Here is a 20,476-nt window from a genome sequence, read left to right as displayed (position 1 = left end):
GTGTGTGGAGAAATGTTGGGATCAGGGGATAGGGCTGGTTTTTGTTTGTTTGTTTGTTTTAGGAATGAACAAATACAGGGAAATTCTGCACTGAACAGGAAACCTTGCTAACCTGAGCAGGACAGCTTGCTAACATCCCAACAAGAGTTTTGGACTGTGAGGGTATCTCAGGCCTCAGGGGATCCTGGGAACATTCTCCCATGTAGGAGGGTGGCCGGTTTCTAGAAGAGGATCTGAAGGAGGACGTACACCCAGAGCTAAGAATGACTGCTGTCTGAGGTGCTGACTTCACTGGGATTCCAGCCAGAACCTGAGATTGTATGTAGGCTTTGGGGATATGGAAATGGCCACTCTATTAGTTATAAGTACAGAACCCTGATTCAGACTGGTGTTAGCTTCCAAGGGTATTTATTAGCTCTAATAACTAAGAAGAATAGAATTGGATTTGTCTTTTGGCTTGGCTGGGTCCAGGTTCTCAGATGTTTTTCATCAGGACTAGAAACTCTCTCTTCCTTTCTACCCCCCTGGCCCCATTTTTCTCTGTTGACTTCGTTCCCAAGCAGGCTCTTTCCCACATGGCCATATGGACACCAGCAGCTCCGGGCTTCAGTATTAGTATCTTAACCCCAGTGGAAAGAGAGCTTCTCTCTTCCAATAGTTTCAGCAAATGTCCCAGAGCTGGCTCTCGTTGACCTTTGTGGGTCACATGACTGTCACTAAGCAGATCACTGTGGCCATAAACCTTCAGCCTTAGGAGGAGGGTCAGGCCCATACAATTGAGAATGCAGAAGAGTTGCTGTCCCGGGCAAGATCAAGTTGGTGGTGTCAGAAGAAGGGGGAAGGAGTGAAAACAACCACTGCATCAGCTCTGAGGCTGACAAAGGCACTCAGTGGTGGACCTTGGGTACCAAGAAACAGTTCAAAAGAGTGGGCTTACAGATCTGCCTGGGTTCTCACCCCATGGCTGCCACTCACTGGCTGTGTGACGCAAGCCTCAGTGTCCTTAGCACATGCACACAAAAGGGGTGCGAAGATTTACCATGGAAGGCTGCTGAGGATATTACTGGGGTGAGATTGGGAAAATAACCAGCACGTGCCTGCATATGATACCATCCTTAATAAACATGAGCTTTTTCTCGACTTGAATATAGAATGTCTATATAGACCTGCAGGTATCACAGGCAGCATTTCTGGGCTTCCATTGTAAAGCTTAGGACTGAAATCTGGGTGTTGAAATGTTAGAGTTTCATCATTCAATGGTACAGGCTAATCATTCTTTATTTACCCTATACGGGCATGACACGTCATTTCCAACACACTTTTACATTCGTTTCTTCTTTAATAATGACAATTTCGATAATAATAGTTAATATTCATTGAGATCTTACCATATGCCAGAGAATTTTCTAAGCACTTTACATAGATCATTTCATTTAATCCTCACAACCAATCTATGAAGTAAGTGCTGTAATTATCCCCGTTTTATTGAGGAGGAATTAAGGCACAGAGAGGTTAAAGTGCTCAGAGTCACACAGCTATTGGAAGAGCTGGGATTTGAACCCAAGCAGTCTGACTCCTGAGCTCACCTTCCCTACACACCTTATTTCTCAACACATATGCACTGCCTCTCTTCAAGGTAGGGCTAATCGTTTTCTAAGGGGTGATGGAAGTTGAGTTCTTTACCCAGATCTCTCTAATACCCTCGTTATTTTTATGTTTCCTAGGTGTTTTTCCAGGTCTGACCATCTTGCCCTCCATATGAAGAGACATATCTAAAGAACCTAAAGGCCACAGTTGCCATGGCGCCAGCCGTTGTCTGAAGGAAATGCCATGAGGCAGGGGGCTGGACTTCAGGCGGGGACCCATTGCCTCGCAGAAGAAAGTTCTCACTTATTAAACCTCTGTGTACACACACGCACAGACACACACAGACACGCACACACGCACTCACACATAGACACACACACACGCGCACACACACACTGTCATGCACTCAGCTATATTTAAAATATATACGTCTATTCTTTATGCCTTGCCCTAGCCAGATGGTAGAAGACGAAGAAGAAGGAAACCAGGTGAACTCAGCAAGGCAGTCTGGCTGCTTACTTCAGCACTATTGGAATTATTTCCCACTGTTGCCAATGGAAATCAAAGAAAATGGATGTGACGTCTCTGCAGGTGGACGGCAGTAAGAGGGGCTTATTTAACTTGCTTCTCAGTGCAACTTGATAGGAGAATACAACGTCTTAAAGTTGCATATGTGTAGCACTAATGTTTCTTTTTAAATAGTTGGGGGAAAATGACCTAGAAAACCAAATTGCAGTTTGGTAGCCAAAATTAACTCTTGGTTTATTTGTCCTTTGTGTGTGAAAAGTCCTACTATTCCGTGCGTCCGACTTCCTCACAGAACTGTTGATCAGTTTTGGTTCTTCTTAGTACTATTGAGATCTATCCAGTTGATACCAACGGCCTTAGCGGCGGCAGACTCTGGAATAACTCCTTACACCTTTCTGGCCTGCATTTCTCTAGACTTCACTCTCCAGGGAGGAGTTTTCTTTTCTTACTTTTTGACTCTCTTGCACACCATATGCACTAGGGATTCTGGAAACTTCTAGCATGACTGCAAAGTGGCCAAGAGAATAAAGTCCTTGATGATAAATCACAGTATATCCCTTGAGCCTCACCTTATTGCCAGTGCTAGATTTTTTCTTTTTAATCTCTGTTTTTTGCTAACGAAAACTTGAAAAGCTTATTTGGAAGCTTAAATGTTTTATCTTTTCTCCATGGACTAAACCTCTCCAGGACTCTCTCTCGGCACCTGGATGTCCAGCTCTCGAAGCAGCCAATCAGATGGGACATCACACTTTTCTCATCCCCCTTGAGGCATCCTGACCTCAGCTTACAGTGATCAACCCTGTGCTGTATGTCATTGCTACCCTATAACCAGTTTCAGCATAGATGTTGCTTGTCTCAAAGGGCAGCTGCATATTTAACCTAACTCTGGGTTACGACCTGACAAAAAGCCAAAAATATCACTCTTTCCAGGAGTGGGGAGAACAGAGGATGCCTCCCAAGTCTAGTGACTTCAAAAACCATCACCCTTTCTTCCTCTCTCATACCCACTGAGTCCTATCACCCCACTTGTTAAGACACACAGTTCAAAATGCCATTGTGGGAATGAAGGGTGGACATTTAAAGAAAGGGTTGAGATATTTCTCTCATGCTCTGTCTAAAAAGAGAGACATATTTCTGATTTTTTTTTTTTTTTTGGCTAGGCCCACCATGACTTGTGACCTAGAGCACCCGGGATCCACAGAGGCCTCACTCTTACTCTGCAAGCTGACGCCGAGGGGGTTACATGCCTCACTTTCCATCCCACACACACATCCAATATCGGCCTCCATCTACCCGCATTCTTAGCTAGCTGGCACTGGCCTCAACTCCAAAGACTGCCTTTAGGACCATTAAATGGCCTATGCAAGCAAGCGGGGTGGTTTTAGGGCAGATTGTATATTTTGTATATTCTGGGACCATCCCTTCAAGACACGTCTAAAAAAACAAAAATGGCATTTGGTCCACCCATGGTTGCTGCTCCTTCATACCAGCTGGCTCCCCTCCTGCCCTCCTTGACTGTTTGACTCATTGACTGTTAAAATGCCACCCCATACCTATTTGGGATGCAAAAGTGAAGTCTTTGAAAGGAAATAATAATATAAGAAACACAGATGCATTTATGACAGCAACCTTCAAGATCCTTGGCATTTGGTTTCTCAGCTTTCTGCAAACTTTGATTTCACTGAAATGTTGAAACTACTCGTCTGAGGGCAAAGGAGCCTCCTTATCACAAATGCTGTAGCTGCCAATTGGACACTTGGGGCATTCTGAGGTCTGGCCCTTAACGTTTTCTTTCCCTTTTTCCTTTTTTCAATTTAGACCAAAAAAAAAAGAAAAAAAAAGAAAAAAAAAAAAGAAAAATGAAACAACAAAAAAAAAAAACAGCAAAAATAGAAAAACCACCCTAAACACACATACACACAAAATCTGCCCATTTGCCAGAGGCAATTATGTATATGTTAGTCGGAGGGTATTTAAAAAAATCAGTTTTATTCCAAAGATTTAAAACTAGACATGACTTAGAAACCATTTCTGGAGCACTGCTTGCTGACAATCTCATAGTTCTCGACTGCATTCGAGTGCATTTGTAGCCAGTCCATCAGGGCGGACCATGGGATTATATTTGAATGTGTGGTGCATCCTTTCTCGATGAAGGATGTGTGAGGGACCTTGACCCTCAGCTGTATTAGACTGTAGCGCCTCCAGTCAGTGCACTAGATGAAACTTTAGACACCCCAGGTTTTGTTGGTTCGTTGATTTCCCTTTCTAGAGCAGCCTCCAGCATGACTGCACGCACACACCGGTGATGGCATTAGCCATGGCTGCCACGATTTACAAACGTTCTCTCCCCAGCTGGAGTTGCTCTTGCCTCTCGAAATGCTATTATTATTAAGGGTTTATAATACTTAATTTAATTTTTGAACTGACCAATGCAAGGCTCTATTAAAAAGAAAGTTTAAAAAAAATGCAAAAGAGTAATCATTGCTTGCTCGCTCCCCATTGTCATCTGTGGTCTTGAAAAGATCTCATTTGAACGTGGTAGAACAAAGGGCATTTGGTCTTCATCAGCGTCTGAAATGTTCGGCAGTTTCTCTCTCTTTTGTATCAGTGAGGTCCTTTGTAATCTGCTCCTGACCTTTCTCTTAGCAGGGTGCACTGAACCTCGATGGTGGGGCTGGCTTGCTTGCTTCAGGTATTTGTTGACTGTGAGAATTGGCCTGAGAATTTGGTGGGCGCTAAGTGTATGGCTTTGAAACTGTTCTTCTCTAGCCCGATTGACACCTCTGAATGATAACCAGTCCTGTCCGTGGTGGGTGGGGTGGGGGGCAGTAGCCCCAATCATTTTGGAAATGGATTTGTGATCAAGTGTCCATCATCTCTGAAACGGCAGAGATGGTTGGAAAGAGCCTGCTGGCGTGAACAGGCTTTCCAAGAAATAACCTGAAACTAGTTCGCTTCCAAGAGGACAGGTTATTTAGAACAGTGCTTTAATGGACCTTTGAAATACAGTAAACCGCTTTCTCATTTAAATTGTTACCTCCCAACATTCCAGGGGATCTCAAATTTGAAAGGAAAAACCTGGCGTGGTGTTTCTTGTGGTTGTCCTCTCAAGCTCGGTTTATCCAGGGTTCAGAGTTTGACATATAGGAAAAGAGTGTTTCGAAGCCATTGACAGTTTTCTTTATTTCAATTTGTGCTTCTTTCTCCTACCACACGGCTGTAAGTCAAAGATGTGGAAACCTGAAATTATAATGCTGCTCCTGGCTACTGGCCTCCTGCCCCGTTGATGGTTCATTGCCCAGCTTAATGCCTGGTGGTGATGAGTATTATGTCCAGAGAAAGAGATGTTTGGATTCTATGACAGAGCTGCATTTTATAAAAATATCGGAGACCCCCAGAATGAACTTCATGCTGACCATTTCCTTCTCCTCTCTGTGCTCTCCCTTGCAAAGCCCTTCAAGTATCCCCTCTCCTCCCCTCCTGCACCTCTTGTGCCCTTTTTACATCTTTGATTGCCTGATGATAACAGGGTAAAAAAAGACAGCCAACCTCCCGCATGATTAGCAGAACTGATTCCTATGTTTTAAAAAATCTTCTTTGAATCTAGAAGCCAGAGAAGATTTTTTTTTAAGGATTTCAGTTTGAGATAAGCTTCCAGATTAGCCATGTCTATCTGCATCAAAGGGGAAATAAATGGGACTTTCAGGGCGGCTCAGCCAGTGCATTCAGAACATTCTGCCTATAGCCCCAACTCCTGAATTCTACGGCAAAGTCAAAAGAAATGAACTCAAATGGCAAGAACAACAAATCTTAGTGATTAGTTTTATTGGTTCAAAATGGTTTCCTCTATGGAAGTCACTTCATAAAATATAAAATATAGTGCAAAGTGCTCTTGGCTTTTCTTTTGCATGAGTTGGTTTTAGGAGAAGGAAGAAGGTTGAGAAAGTCAGAGACGCAACATATTTAACTACAAAAATCAGGTTCATTGTTTCTTTTTAAAAAAAATCTTATGAGGGCCAGCATTTCTGGCCACAGTTTTGCACCCAGATCTTTGCCAAAGTGAAAATTCGTTAAGTAGAACCTGGTTGAAATCTACTTGCGGAAGCTTCCTCTGGCATCTTCCGGAAGTGGCCACTGCCAAGTGGGGGGTGGAGGGAGGAGGAGAGAATTTGCATTCCGGGTCTGGATTACATTTCGGTAAACATGGTGATATCTCAGTTTGAAAAGGGGCTGGCCTGAGTATACATCGATGCCTCTTTGATGGCCTACTTTCCTCAATGAGGATCTTTGGGAAGACTTGAGATGGAACAACGAAAATGTGTCAAAGGAAGCAAAAACTGCTTGTAAATGTGAGATCCCATGACGAACTGCCTGAGGCTTCAGGGTTTTCTCTTGCTTTTAACACTCGCTTAAATCTCCTCTGTTGATTCCTAATAGATCCTGGAAAAGGGAAAAGTAAAGCTGCAATTACCTTTCTTCCGTGCACCCTTCCAATATAGTACTGTATTCTTCAGGTGTTTTGCATTTACGTATAAGTCCTCGGGAAACAGGTATCAAAAACGGAGAGAGAAATCCTAGGCCGTCACTTCACAAATATCCCAAACGAGATACTCTTTTCAAACAGGGCTCCCTCTCAGCAGTCACGAGGGAAGGTTGATGTGTTCTTTGTTGGGGACTGTTTATACAATTTTTTTCAACTGTGAGCTTTGGAATCGTAAACTGCTTTGACTCCAGCTTCTGTCTACTGCCATAAAATGCACCCCACGTCAGAATAATGAGGGTGGTATGTGTGTACGCAGCTAGACACGTGTGCATGTGTACCTAATGTACCTTCGCAGAAGGAAAACAGTTAGGCTACTGACGTTTACGAGGAGTAGCCACCAGTGCCTAATATCTTTTGGGGGGGATGGATGCTTATAATTGCCAGTATATTGAAAACACACTGGGAGTTCCACGTAGAGGGGAGGGGCTGAGGGTGGGGAGAGGGGACATTTTAATCCTAGGCCTTTGGACCCGAGGCAGAATGATTTCTGCAAATCTAGGTCCCGAAAGGCTTTGGGGCTCACCGGCTGGTCCTCAACCTTTTTGTTTTTGTTTTTCTCAGCATGCATTTTCTATTTAAACCCAGACTTAGTTGAATTTCTTGATCTTTCACTTCTGCTTCATTCCAGGGAGGAAAAATAACACCTGTTACGGCCAAGATCTCCTTGCTAACACAGAGGCAAAAATAAATGTTTAATGTTTTTGAAGCCTCCCCCTTCCTTTCCATAAATGCCCCCCAAACTCCTTCTCTCCTGTCACCCTCTCCCTCCTCCTACCATGCAACCTCCCAGCCACTGCCACTTTTCTTTCAACTCTCTATCATTCTCGTAACAGTTGCTTGAAGAATTTTATTTTTGCACTGTACGTTTTCTTTTTGCCAGACGTGTCTAACAAGTGTGTTTGGAGAGACCTACTCCCAGCCCTACCCCTCCCACACCTCCCTCGGTCACATGCTCTCAGGCCTTCTCTGGTATTTATAATATATCACAGAAGTACCCAGTCTTATAGCCCTCGGTTATGCCTTTTTTTGACATTTTATTTTTTTTAAGCTTTTTATATATATATATAAATATATTACTTTGTCAAGTTTTTTTGCTGTACAAAAGTCTTAAGATTTAAAACTATTATTTGTATTATATGATGGTGGTATGTTAATGTTACAAAATTATTAATGAAGAAAAAATTTATTTTTGTTACTGGTCTGTTTCATAATTCTTTTTTAAATTGGTATATTGTAAGATATCTATGCAAAAAATGTTATGTGACGCATTTTTATTTAAGAATGTAATATGTGTAATAAACAGTAGAATGTGTTTGGCCTTGGAATGCCTTACTGTATTTCTCCTTAGCTTATCTCACCAGGGAGAAAAAATAATCCTCAAAGAGATCCAAATGGGTCCTTATATACCTCATGAGAGTTTTCTTTCTCAGAGAGAAAAAGGGAAGGCAAAAGATTGTATTAGGTCATTTTTCTTCATTTGGGAGGCTGTTGGGGGTGTGTGTGTGTGTGTGTGTGTGTGTGTGTGTGTGTGTGTGTGTGTGTTTATTTTATGGTTTCAGTGAGGTAGCTCAGAGCCCAGATAAGAAGGAACACTAAAGACAGTTTATTTCTTTAAGGGGAGGTAGAGAGCGGATGGTTGGAGGTTATGAAAAGCAATACTTTAGAACGAGGTGGATTGTGGGATGTTATTTGTTTAGGGGGTTAGGAGCAGCTTATTGAAAGCAGTTTATTTGGTGAGAGAAGGGGAAAGTTTGTTCCGGGATAGCATTAAATGGAGCAGCTTTGGAAAGGGTAACTAGAAGCAGTTGGTGGAGGAGAGAAGAAGGCAAATGTGAGAAGGAGTAATTGAGGTGAGGGGTTGAGGGATCACTTTATAGGAGTTTGGTGACAAAGTGGGGAAGAGAAGGCTAACCAGAGGCAGAGCCACGTGGGTGGCTAGGCATAAGTACGAGAAGGTAGATGCAGATATAAGCAGCCGCAAACACTGGCAAGAGGGAGATGGAAGGCCTAGGGAAAATTCTCAGAACTGAAAAGAACACTTACTAAAATCTTCTCTTCCCCACACAACTTCCAGGAAAGAACATCCAAGTAAGCAGAAAGGTAGAGAACCTAACTGGTGTTACAATCCCAGCACCCCTTGCAGGGCGAATCTCCGAGAAAAGTGGTATCATTAACTGGGAGCAACAAACGGACACATTTGTCACCTACACTGGACACAGTGCTACTCAAGCTTTCTTTTCACGCTTTGGACTTAAGGAAACGGATACAGTGGTGAATCACTTCTATCCCTCCTCAGACAAACGTGACGAGAAACTTTTCGATCAATTTTCACATTAAAGATCGTGACTATGGTGACCAAACTTGCTGCCTGGGCACATGCATATCTCTGAACAGGGAAACGGGTGTGAGGAGTGTTGCAGTGGGCTGGGAAGGGAGGCTGAGTGATTGTGGCCTCACCCTAATAAAACTTAAGGGAAAGAGAACGGTAGATGCGTCAGGGGTCAGGAAAATGGTTTTGAAAGTTGTAAAGATCTGCGGCCACATCTTTCAAGTAAGCAAGTGAGCTGGGCAAAAGGGCAGCCCCCAAAGCCAGCTGACAAGAAGCTACAGGCTCCAGTGGGAAGCGCACCAGCCCTGGAGTCCACAGCCCCACCTCCTGGTCCCTGGCCATTTAGTAGGTCCATGCCTAGCGGAGTAATTTAACCATCTCATAACCAAAGTCATTGGCTTAGAAATTTCTTTGCGCGAGGAAGGATAAGATAGTTTTGCAGTGTTAACTTAGAGCACGGCTTATTTATCCGTAAGAATAAACCTGACATGTCAAAGCATATCAAATTGAACATTTTAGGTGGGGGACAACCTATACCCCGCTGAGGTGATAAGAGGGGAAGCTGGTAAGTCTAATCTTTTTGCCATAAGGAAAGGAGATTGTTTACATAAGTGAATATTCTAGATGACTGAAGCTTCCACATTTAGAGACATAACTTTTGTTTAAAATATGTCTAAAAATACATTACCCACTTCACAATTTTTCTAGCATCCGTTTTTGCCATGTAACATAATTCAGGGATGATTCCAGACTGTCAGGTTGTCTGACCCCCAAACTAAATGACTCCAGTCTTTACCCCGAATGACTCTACTTCCTCTGCTGTGTCCTCCCTATTTGCAAGTTGCAAGTTCTTTGTGTTGCCTTCTAACAATATTGATCTCCTCGTCAACTCACAGATCAGAGAAGCAAGCTTGGTCACTTAGTAAGTGCAAAATATAATTCTAGTTCAACAGGCAGTAGTCAGAAAGTGTAACCTGGGTAACCTAGGGGAGTAAAGTGCATAGGCTTTGTGACAGCTCTAATCTGAGGTTATGTATCCGATTGGAAATTCTGTGCTAATGGAAAGGAACCTTGTAAAAAGCAGAGCTCAGTGGAATTGATAAATAATTTATTATAGCTAGATCATCTTCCACTTAGGATTATAGTTTTAGAAGGGGAGATGGTTAAAACTTAACTGAAATGAGATTTTGAGGTGACTGGTGAATGATGATGGTTTTTTGGGTTACCCATGATAAGCCAATTTGTGATTCCTTCTTCAACACTAAACATTTTATCGCAGCTGTTCAAAACTATCAGTACTGACTGGCTTGAACGTCAATTCAACCTATTGTTTTCTTAAAATTCTGCCTGATCTTAAAGTTAACATAATTATACATACCACCCCACTACATTTAAAAATACTGAAGTGACAAAAGAGCTACAAGGTTGGGGGAGAACAAGATTTGTTTGATTAGAATTTTCCCTTCGTGTACACTGCATTTGAGCCGTCCAGCAAGACTGCATAGTAATAGAATAGATATCATTCACAACCATAACCCTTTGCCTTCACAAATAGAGAAACTGGGACTGAAAGAGGGCATGTGACTTTGTGAAGACTCAGGGGACACAGTAAGTGACAGCGCTGGCTCGTAGGTCCCCTGACTCTGGACTTTCCTCTACCCCTCACTGCTCCTCGGTGACCCAGGAGCCAACTTGATGCTTATGTGTGTCTATCCATAACATCACCATTGACAACACTGACTTTATTTCCTTGCCTTTAGTCACAGATGGTAACCTATAATAGAGATAAAGCATCACCTGCTAGAATTGGAAGGGATCTTGGAGATCTCCTTCAATGCACCATTGTACTTGAGTATACTGGGGCTCAGAGAGGTGGCAACCTGCCCAATGTCATATAGCATGTCCTTTGCAGAACAGGAGTCAACCCAGGGTTGTTGATATGCAGTAATGCTCAACCAGTCTTGATGTTGTTTCTTAAACTTTAGTCACTTGAGTATGGCCCTCAAGATTCTTGGGATATCTTTGCTCTAATACTTCCTTAATATTTTTCTTTAAATCGACCTACCTTTTAAAATCTTAAATACCTGTTTTAGCTTTGTCCTAAGCAAAAATTTCCTGAAACCACTGATTTGACTGTTTCCTCTTTAAATATAAATGAAAATAAATGTATAATTCAAAATAAAAACGCACATAATTGTGTTACATTGAAAGACAATTACTCTTGGTGGTATTGGAGAGGCATCATTCTGTGCCATTCTCTAAAATCTTTTCTGTACCATTTCTCTTTAGCTAATTATTTAGTCCATATGATGCTCCTTGGAGCACATTTCAAATTGAATCTAAAACTAAGTGCATGTGAAAATTTAATAAAGACTGATTTGATGACTGGGAAGTTACTTAAGGACCCAGAGGTCTCTTAGGAGGAAGAAGATAATGCAGCCGTGAGGGGAGTGAGCATGCATTCTCTGCCTTGCTTTCCCATCCTTGGAACACCCATCTTCCCTCAGGGCAAGGCACTCTCAGTGGATGGGCTCATGGCCAGGTCATGCCATTATTCTGGGAATGGAGGTCTGAACACTGGGCGTTGACTGCATCAAGGAAATCACCCTTTCCTTGTGTCCCCCAATCAACAATCAATGCCTAGAAACAAATGCATGCTATGAAACACGGCATCAAAAGATGTGTTCACTTTCACGGCATGTTTCTTTGGATCCGCAGCCCACCACCTGTACATGCACACAACTCAGCCCCCAAAATATTCTTCCAACCAGCTTCCAGGCACCTGATATTCTACTAGTAAATTTTTTTTTTTTTGCCTAAACACTTCCTATTTTAAAACTTCAACTAGCCAGGAAGAGGTAACTCTATACTTTATCCATGATGTGTATCTTAATGTGAATGAGTGTATTCCAACCTTTCACAAGAAAAGACTTTAAGTGCAAGGAAGATGAGAGACATGGGGACTATGGATAGGAAAGTAGGCGGCTAACTTCAGGCCTCAGGAAGCGGGAGGGGTAAGGAGTCAGGCAGGCAGTTCTTTGCCCATCACTGCGGAGCCACAGTGTAGGCAAATGACTTCATAAAGGGACCGAAGCAAAGAACAGCCCCATCTGAGCGACTTCCAAGGAGGTAGCTGATCAGGTTAAGTCCCAGGAACCTTCTCCTGAAAATGTGTTGAGATGGACCTTCTCTGGGTCTTTTCTTAGATAAGACCTCTGGTGGTAACTCTGGGGATAGTGCGTTTTGATTTTGTTGCTTTTGACTCAATCCTCTCAGTTGGCCTTGGCAGCTCATGCCCTGTGCTAAGATGGTCCCTGGCAGAGGTCCTAACCAGGGCATAAGAATGCCAGCCTGTTACTAGGACCTAACAACTTACCCACTTTGGGCTTAAGACCCCAGACTGGGCCCTGACCTTGGCTTCTGAGACACCAATGACACCCTCTCTGGGTCAAGTCCTATTTGTTTCTTAAACCTTTGCCGCCTTTATGCAATTGAAGTTCATCCTTCAAGCAGAAGTCCCCTGGGACTGAGAGCTTGGAGGAGCCCATGTGAGTCTGCTGTCTGTCAGCAAAGCCCCTTGAGCTAAGCTCAGTTTTACATCCATATTTTATCAACTGAAGGAGAAGAAAGAATTCATGTCACAGTTGGAGAGTATGGGCTTTTCTATATTCTGAGGAAGCTATTCTAAAAATAGGCCTGTGGAAGACCTAGCAGGGAAAAATAGGAGCAAAGAAGGAATTTTAAAAATGATTGTGAAAGCTCTTCCTGAAAATGTACAGATACAGATTCCTGCTTATCTCCTTCCTCTGACCCACAGCACCCCAGGGATGAGGCAGGTAGCTCAGGGAACAGGAAGAGAATTGCCATAAATCTGAGCTAATTTGGAAAGGGAAGGAAGAAGCAGATACTCTGCAATCAATAGAGCGACGATTTGTTTTGTGGTAAATGTTTACGGCTCTGTTGCTGGAATGAAATCCTGCTGCATCAGAACATGGACCATTAGAGGTGAAATGAGTTCACCTAATGCCCTCGGTGTGTAATTGGTATGCATCCCTCCTCCACTAACAGCAGCCCAAAGTCCCTGGCTTCCAACTAGAGAAAAGATTTTAGATGATTCTTGACATCCTCTTTACCTTTTTATTACTTCAGGATTCCCAAGAAAGAGAGAAAAATGACCGATGTCTCTTTCCTTAGCCCATGCTTGCAGAACGGGATGTACAAACGGCACTTAACGTTTCCTTCCACTCCTGAAAGTGCTGTTTGGGAGCAAACGAGGAAATGAAAACAATGAGAACAGGGGCTGGTTTGTTCCTCCACTGACTGAACTCAAGAAGTGATGCCTTGCTCAGCTGCAGAGGGGAAAAGAAGCAACGCTTGTGTTTCCTTGTCATGCAAAAGGGGAGAGTGTGAAAAATGCTTGACTGAAAGCGGAGTGCACTAATTGATTGTTAATGAAGACGCAACCCTAAATGTCTGGAATTTGGTTTAGATTCAATGTAATTTGACATTTGCCAACCATTATTAAATCCCTTTGATGCTCTCTCTGTGCAGCAGTGATGAGCAGCTGATTGGCTCTTGGGGTTGAAAATGCGGCTGGCTGGGCACTGAGTCAGTGGGGTACCTGGAAGGCAGCCGCCTTCACCCAACCCCCCTCAGCTCCACCAGCCTCACCAGCGCTGGCGCTCCCGGTGCCTTGTCTTCTCCATCCCCTTCCTCTCTCTGCAGGCTCTCTTCTCTTCCGTTTCCCCTCATTCTCCAGGTCATATTCCCTTTCCAGCTCCGGTTCACCTGCCCCTTTAAAAGCAAACCATCCTCTGCTCAATCGGTTTCTCTAACTCAAAAGCCACCCTCTCTCTGAAAAGCACAAAAACGTACTACAATTGCATCGTGATTAAAGGATTAATTAAAAAGTTGCAGGAGGATTTCATGAAAACCCATTGTGGGAAAAAATAGTCCCTGAGAGAATTTGAGAGTCCTTGCCTCCCTCATGTTTCATTTCTGTTTTCCTTTCGCTCGTCCTTCCACAAGCAAGCTTCTCTGCTTCCTCATCCGTTGTGTACTGTCCGACGTACCTTTCACCAGAGCCACCCCCGAGTAACTCCCTTAGTTCCAGCCTCTGCAGAACCCATCTCCTGGCTCCCCACAGGAACTGACACAGTCTCAGGGTCGCAATTCTAATTTCCCATGAGAAAGAATTTCATTGGCCAGGCTCCGGTCTAGGGCTCATCACTGGCTGAATCAGCTGTTGCTGGGGGTGGGGAAGTTGGGAGCAGGGGCAAGGCAAGTAAAGTTCATTTTTCCAGAGCTGAGAGGGGGAAGGAGGAAAAGACAGCAGCCCCGGTGCAATGTCCAAGAGCCAACCTCTTCATATTGGGGTCAACTATCTTGGAATATCCAACATGGCCTTGCAAATAGTTCTATTTCTATGTTCATAATTTTTAATATACTCCAACACTTGCATTGACCCACTTACTTTACCAGAACCAATTCCTCCCCATCCACACTTCTGCTACATCTCCTTTCAAAAGATTTAGGAGGAGGAAAAAAAATCAGAAAACATTTTAAGACAGATCCATGAGAATCAAGAGAAGAGCTGTGGCAATGAGAGAAAAAACACATGATTCCATTACAGTAAGGACAAAGCGGAATTTCCTTATCCATCCGTCTCTGAAGCAGCATGAAAGGGGTTCAGGTAGAAAGGACACTGGAGGAGGGAGTCAGGAAACATTTTCCTAGTTCTAAATATGCCTCCTGAGAGCTGTGTGACCTGGGGCAAATCAGTTAACTTTTCTGGGCCTCTATTTTCCTTTCTTGAAAATTAAAAAGAATAAATTAGATGAATCTTAAGTCCTTTCCTCTTCTTCAATTCTGTGATAATATAACTTCACGAAATATTTGATACAGAAATCATAGAACAGCAAAAGAATTTGAACGGTTTCAAAGAAGTATTCGTCTTTCCATTCATTCTTTTAATTCATCAAACAAAAATTAATGTTTTATGTTTTAATTCACTTAATTAATTAATGTTTTAATGCTAGCTAATCTCTGGGCTAGGCTCTGGTTATGCAAATGGCAATATGCAGATATGATCCCTACACTCACAAAAGGCACAATTTTGCACATTAAGGAAAATCTTTATCATCTACATTGCAGTATTTCTGAGATAAACCTTCTTTTATGTATAATGCTGTTTTCTCCTGTAGAACTCTTCATACACTGATGATCTATGGCTTCTTTCTCTTCGTCTACCTGGAATGGGAGCCTTCCCTCTCTCGGGGAGACACTACGAAACCCCAACACTTAGCTGCTACGGAAAAACATGGCCATGACCGGATAGAGAAATTGGCCTGCTTTTCCACCTCCTTCTGTGTCAGGTCTTTGTGTGTATGTGTGTGTGTGTGTGTGCGTGTGTGTGTGTGTGTGTGTGTGTGTGTGTGTGTGTGTGGTGTGTGTGTGTCAGGTCTTTCTAACAGGACTTCCTCTTCAGGTTTGGAATAAGTTCCAAAACGTCGGAAGACTTTATATTCAAAGATAAATGTAAAGCATCATGAAACACAAGCGGACACTCATTATGAATTATGCCCATGTTGACCATCCCGTTCTCTCTGAGCCACTGGAAGATCGTTTCAAGAATGACACGAGTGGACCCATGGCAGTGAGAGTTGGGCCTGGCACATGTTATCTGCTCACTAGGTGCTGGCTGTCACTGTTGGTCCTAATAGAAAGCTGACACATTTCAGGGCAGAGTTTCTTCGATCTGAATCTAATCCTAGTGCTTGAGAAAGCGGACCAGCTGCTCGCACTAACCCCAAGTCTTGGGGACCTCAGCTTTGGGCTCAGGGAAGGAGAGAGCTACAGCCTCCTTCTTTCCTCCTCTCCTGCAGCCACCCCAAGTGCGTGCCCCCCGGTCCTTGCCCAGCCCAGATTCTCCTTAACCGGTGACTCACCAGACAGGCCGGGGGGCCGGTGTTTCACAGGTTCAATCCTGCTCTCCATCCCCCCAAAGCAAGTCAGTGTGTTCTCAGAAAACACAACCCCGGTGGAAATGTTTGCCATTTTCTTGGCTAAGTGTTATTTTTTCCATATTAGAGGTCTGATTTCCTGCCATTCTTGGAGAGTACTGGGAGGAAGAAGGGTCAGGAAGCTGGGCCCAGAGGGGAACAGTGATTAAGCGCCCACTCATTTCCGTCCTTTTCCTTCACATCGGCGGGCAAGGGCTCTGAGGTGTTTCCGCATGGGTTATTTTTGCACAGAAAAGAACAGTGTCTTTGTTAAGGGGTCCTAGATGATATGCATGGGAGAGTCAGCGTTTTCCCCTCGCTTCTGTCCCTCACAAGCGGTGCGGCTTTCCGGAGCACCGGCTCACTGGGCCGGTTTCCTCAGCCCTTAAAAGGAGACAATACTTGCTTGTGAAATGACTTGGATTTCCTTCCAAATAAAATGCCAGGCAAGTCTAACGTACTATTATTATTGTAAAAGGTCTCTGTCTTGGGAAGTAGCACTCAGTGAGAGGTGAAGAAAGGAGAGGGCAATCTTGAGGAGGGAAAGGGACCAGACAGGGTCACAAAAGAATACTCTGAGACATTCTCCCCTCCACCCCTCCCCTCTCTCTAAGAGGAACTTTAGAGTGGTTTTCACCAACCAATCACAGGTTGTAGTACTTAGAAGAGTAAAGCTGTTATGGGCTAATGGAACTGATTGACTTGATTTGATTATATATATGTTTATATATATTTTGTTTGTTTGTTTGTTTATTTGGTCACACTTCACGGCACGTGGGATCCTAGTTCCCCGACCAGGGATTGAACTCACACCCCTTGCATTGGAAGTACAGAGCCCTAACCACTGGTCTGCCAGGGAAGTCCCTATGTATATTTTTAATAACAGCTCTCCACAGGTACAAAATAAAGAGAACATGATTTATCCAAGCGTTCACTAGTGATATAGTGGGATAATGAAGAAAGTATACTCCTTTTGATGATTGTTTTAATAGCTTGTCAATAGCTTTATTACCTCATTTAACATTCATAATAAACTTGTGCGGTCAGGAGGATAGACTTACGTAAGCCCAACTCCCTACCTCTTCTTTGTCTTTTGAATGAGGAAACTCAAACCCAGGGAGGTCAAGTGGCTGGCCCAATGTCACAAAAGTGCTAAGCAACAACGCTGAGGTGAAAACATCTTTCTTCTAGTAATGCGCTTTCCCATCTACCATGTGCTGACCAGCGCCTTCATGAAGCAAATTCGGCCCTACTGTGAAGAGATGCCTGAATATTTGGTTCACTTAATAGTTGTTTATGTTTATACTGGAGCTATTATATTAATAGTATTCCAAAAGTTTGTTCAGAGATGAGTTTTACTATATTTTTATTAAAGTAACTAGTCCGTGTTTAAAGGTTAAAAACACAACTTCACTGTTATATTTGGTCCTTTATAGGATCAGGTGGTTTTATTCAGTATTATGAAAACTGTATGGCACAAGAATTGGGATAAGGCTTATTTAATTTACTAACTTATCTAATGAGTACAATAAGCTAAGACTGTGTTCAACATTGGGAGTCAAAAATGCCCGAGGCAATATATATTAGTTAGAACTGTATGTTTATGTTTGCTTATTTATTTTAGGTGGTGACAGAAATTCATCCCGTGGTCTGTGCACAAAGGGGAATTCATTATAAGAATTGTGGTATAATTTATTGTAGGAATACTAAAGTATCCTTGCGGAAACCCTAGAAGTGGAACATGATTTCTAGAACCACTAGAAATAGGGATTCAAGAGCTCAGAGCCCTCCACCCCAGCTCTCTTCCTCTCAGCTCATTTATTTCATTCTTCTCTTTCTCAAGACTCCCATTTTTTTGCTCTGATATCTGAAAACATGGCTGTCAGTAACACATGGCTTCAAAACTAAAAGGGATTGACTTCCTTTTCTCAGTTCCAATTCCCACATTGGGCCAGGAGCTCACCCGAAACCAAATGACTCTGCCCTTCAGGATGGTATACTCTACTTCGGTCAGGTACTCACTCCCAACCAATCCATCCGTGCGGGTAAGGGGAGGGATTACATTGGACTAGCACGGAGGGTCCTCTGATAACCACGTGGGTGTAGGGGAAATGAGCTGGCGCTAGAAGAGGGATGTGGAAAAGACAATCCCGTGAAGAATGGACAGTCCCTACCCTCACGAAGCTCCCAATCTCATCATCTATACACAGATAACGACACTACAGTTACATGAACTGTTAGAGAAATATATCAGATGGTTCTAAAAACAGAAGGAGCAATGACTCTGCCTAAAAGGAATCAGGAAGTTTGTACAGAGAAAGTCAGGTTCAAGCTAAGTCTCAAAAAGATCATCAGTGAGGAAAGGGCATTCCAGACAGAGGGAACAACTTGTCCAAAGGCTCGGGGGCAGGAAACTGTGACACGAAGGAGTGAAAAGATGAGGCTGGAAAGGGGAAGAGCCCCCTGTGCGCCTTCATACCTAAGACCCATTTGCCTTCCCCATCCTCTAAGGAACAAATGATGTCCTGAAATGATAGAGGCACATTATATGGAACTTCTGGCTTTTTATTTACATAATAGAGCACTTTTATATAAATTCTTTCATTGGGTTCACACAATTTTGCCATGGTGTAGGTAAGACTCACATTTTCCCCCAATTTTGTTGATGAGAAAAGAAATTCTTAAAACACTGTGACTTGGCTAAGGTTAATTTAGGCATAGAACCAGAACCGGATCCCAGGTTTTCAATTCCCAACTCAGTGTTCTTTCGGCCTCTTCTTGGGGTTTTCCTTTAATGTCAACTTAAGGAATCACATCTGTGTCACTAATAATTCAGTCTACTGTGAGAAACCACTCAGATGCTCCCAAATGAATTATGTATATTTTATTTTGGTCAGTTATTAGCTTGTAAAATCTCCATTCCAGAAATTATCTGAAAGAGAAGATCCTTGTCACCTGGAATGGGAGGGGAGGAGGACAAAGAAGTGACCTTTCAATAACTTGTTTATTCTTATGATTCTTCTGTTATAATCAGTACATGAAGATTTAAACAAATCTCATAAGTACATAAAATGAACTGGTGATCTATTTTCACCATCCAAAAGACCTGCTAGATTTTAAGCTACCTGAAGACAGGGAATGTATCACATTTTTCAAAAGCCAGAATTTGCCCAGCGTTGCTGTTGTGCCTGGCCCTTACTTTGTAAATTCTCAATAAACGTTTGATAAATGAATGCATAAATAAACAAATGAACACAGGGAATTTTTAAAAATAAGAACACAACATAGATCTATGATGAAGAGCAGGCCTTGGTGTCAGATATATTTGGGATCAAATTTTGGCTGTACCACCTACTAAATGTGAAGTAATCGGCAAGTTATTATCTAAGCCTCCATCTCCTTAGTTGTGAAATGAAAATATAATGGAACTTACTCCTGAGGTTGTTTTTTTATTGAATAAAAATTTATTGAGCATCTACTATATGCCAGGCACTGTTCAAGGTTCAGGAAGATAGCTCAGAAGACACAGGTGACAAGCGCAGTAGACAATAAACAAGGCAATAAATCAGTGAATGAGTTAATTTTAATTGTGATGCAGTGCCGTGAAGGAAGAAAACAGGGTAGTGCAGACTCGATCATGGACATGTGGACTGCTTTAGATAGAATGGTAAGAAAAGACTTCTGTACGGAGGTGACATTTGGACAAAGACCCAGGGAGAAGAGAGTGAGCATGCAAAGGGAGATCCAAGGAAGAGCTTTCTGGGCAAAGGAAGCAAGAGCCAAGCAGAGGGAGGGGACAGGACTGCAGAGCTGGAAGAAAAGCAAGGAGGTCCCTGGGGCCAGGGGTACGAGGTAGGAGAGAGGCTGGAAATTGGCCAGGTCCCTAAGTGCCTTGTAGGGCAAAGTCAGGGATTGGGGCTTTGCTCTCAGAGCAATGGGGGTCCACTGAGGAATTTAAACAGAGGGGTACCCTTACCCAATTCACATTTTTAGAAAAGCACTCTGCCTCAGTAAAGGGCATCAGCATCCGTCTAACAGCTTATATGAAAAACCTAAGTCCTTTTTGGCTCCTCAATTTCCCTTTCCCTCCCCATCAACAAATCCAGTGAATTGGCCCTCTAAAATGTATCCCCAGAATCTTAATTTCTCTCCACTTCGACTAAAACTACCTTCATCTAAGTTGCCTTCCCTGGTCTAGGCTATTGCAAGCCTAAATTAGACACTGTAAAGTGTGAGAACTGACCAGACTTTCAAGGGGGAGAGGTGAAGTAGGTAGCTGAACATTTAAAACTAAATCTCAAGTTGGGAGTTACATGACATAACACACATAAACACTTGACACAGCACCTGGCTTCAAGAATGTCCTTAATGCACATTTAAAAACATGATTACTCATCCTCCTGGTGCTTTTCAACATGAAGGAAAGATCAAGGGATTTGGAGTAGGAGACTTGGGTTGATGTCTTAGTTTAAAAGAATTGTGGCTTTG

General features: G+C 42.9%; 1 protein-coding gene and 1 long non-coding RNA gene across 11 annotated transcripts in view; one reads left to right on the top strand and one right to left on the bottom strand.

Moving 5' to 3' along the window:
• KLF7 (KLF transcription factor 7) overlaps positions 1 to 4,013 on the top strand; it is a 108,665-nt gene extending 104,652 nt beyond the window's left edge. For 4 of the 10 annotated variants that reach the window (XM_082467314.1, XM_082467315.1, XM_082467311.1 and 1 more), the window contains one exon: positions 1,725 to 4,013. In XM_082467314.1, the coding sequence (XP_082323440.1) occupies positions 1,725 to 1,776 (52 nt within the window). In that variant the 3' untranslated portion in view covers positions 1,777 to 4,013. The remainder of the gene's footprint in view (positions 1 to 1,724) is intronic. The other 6 variants (XR_014265192.1, XR_014265195.1, XR_014265193.1 and 3 more) reach the window with 5 other exon arrangements.
• Positions 3,938 to 15,985, bottom strand: LOC309663457. The gene is made up of 2 exons (XR_014265293.1): positions 15,935 to 15,985; positions 3,938 to 13,781 (listed from the first exon to the last, which is right to left on the bottom strand). It is a non-coding gene; the product is annotated as an uncharacterized lncRNA (long non-coding RNA).
• Between the last annotated feature and the right edge of the window lie 4,491 nt (positions 15,986 to 20,476).

The sequence above is a fragment of the Balaenoptera physalus genome, assembly GCF_965194825.1.
Source record: "Balaenoptera physalus genome assembly, chromosome: 6".
Taxonomy (NCBI): Eukaryota; Metazoa; Chordata; class Mammalia; order Artiodactyla; family Balaenopteridae; genus Balaenoptera; species Balaenoptera physalus.
Note: the sequence above shows the minus strand (reverse complement) of the source record. Positions and strands in the feature narration are given on the sequence as shown.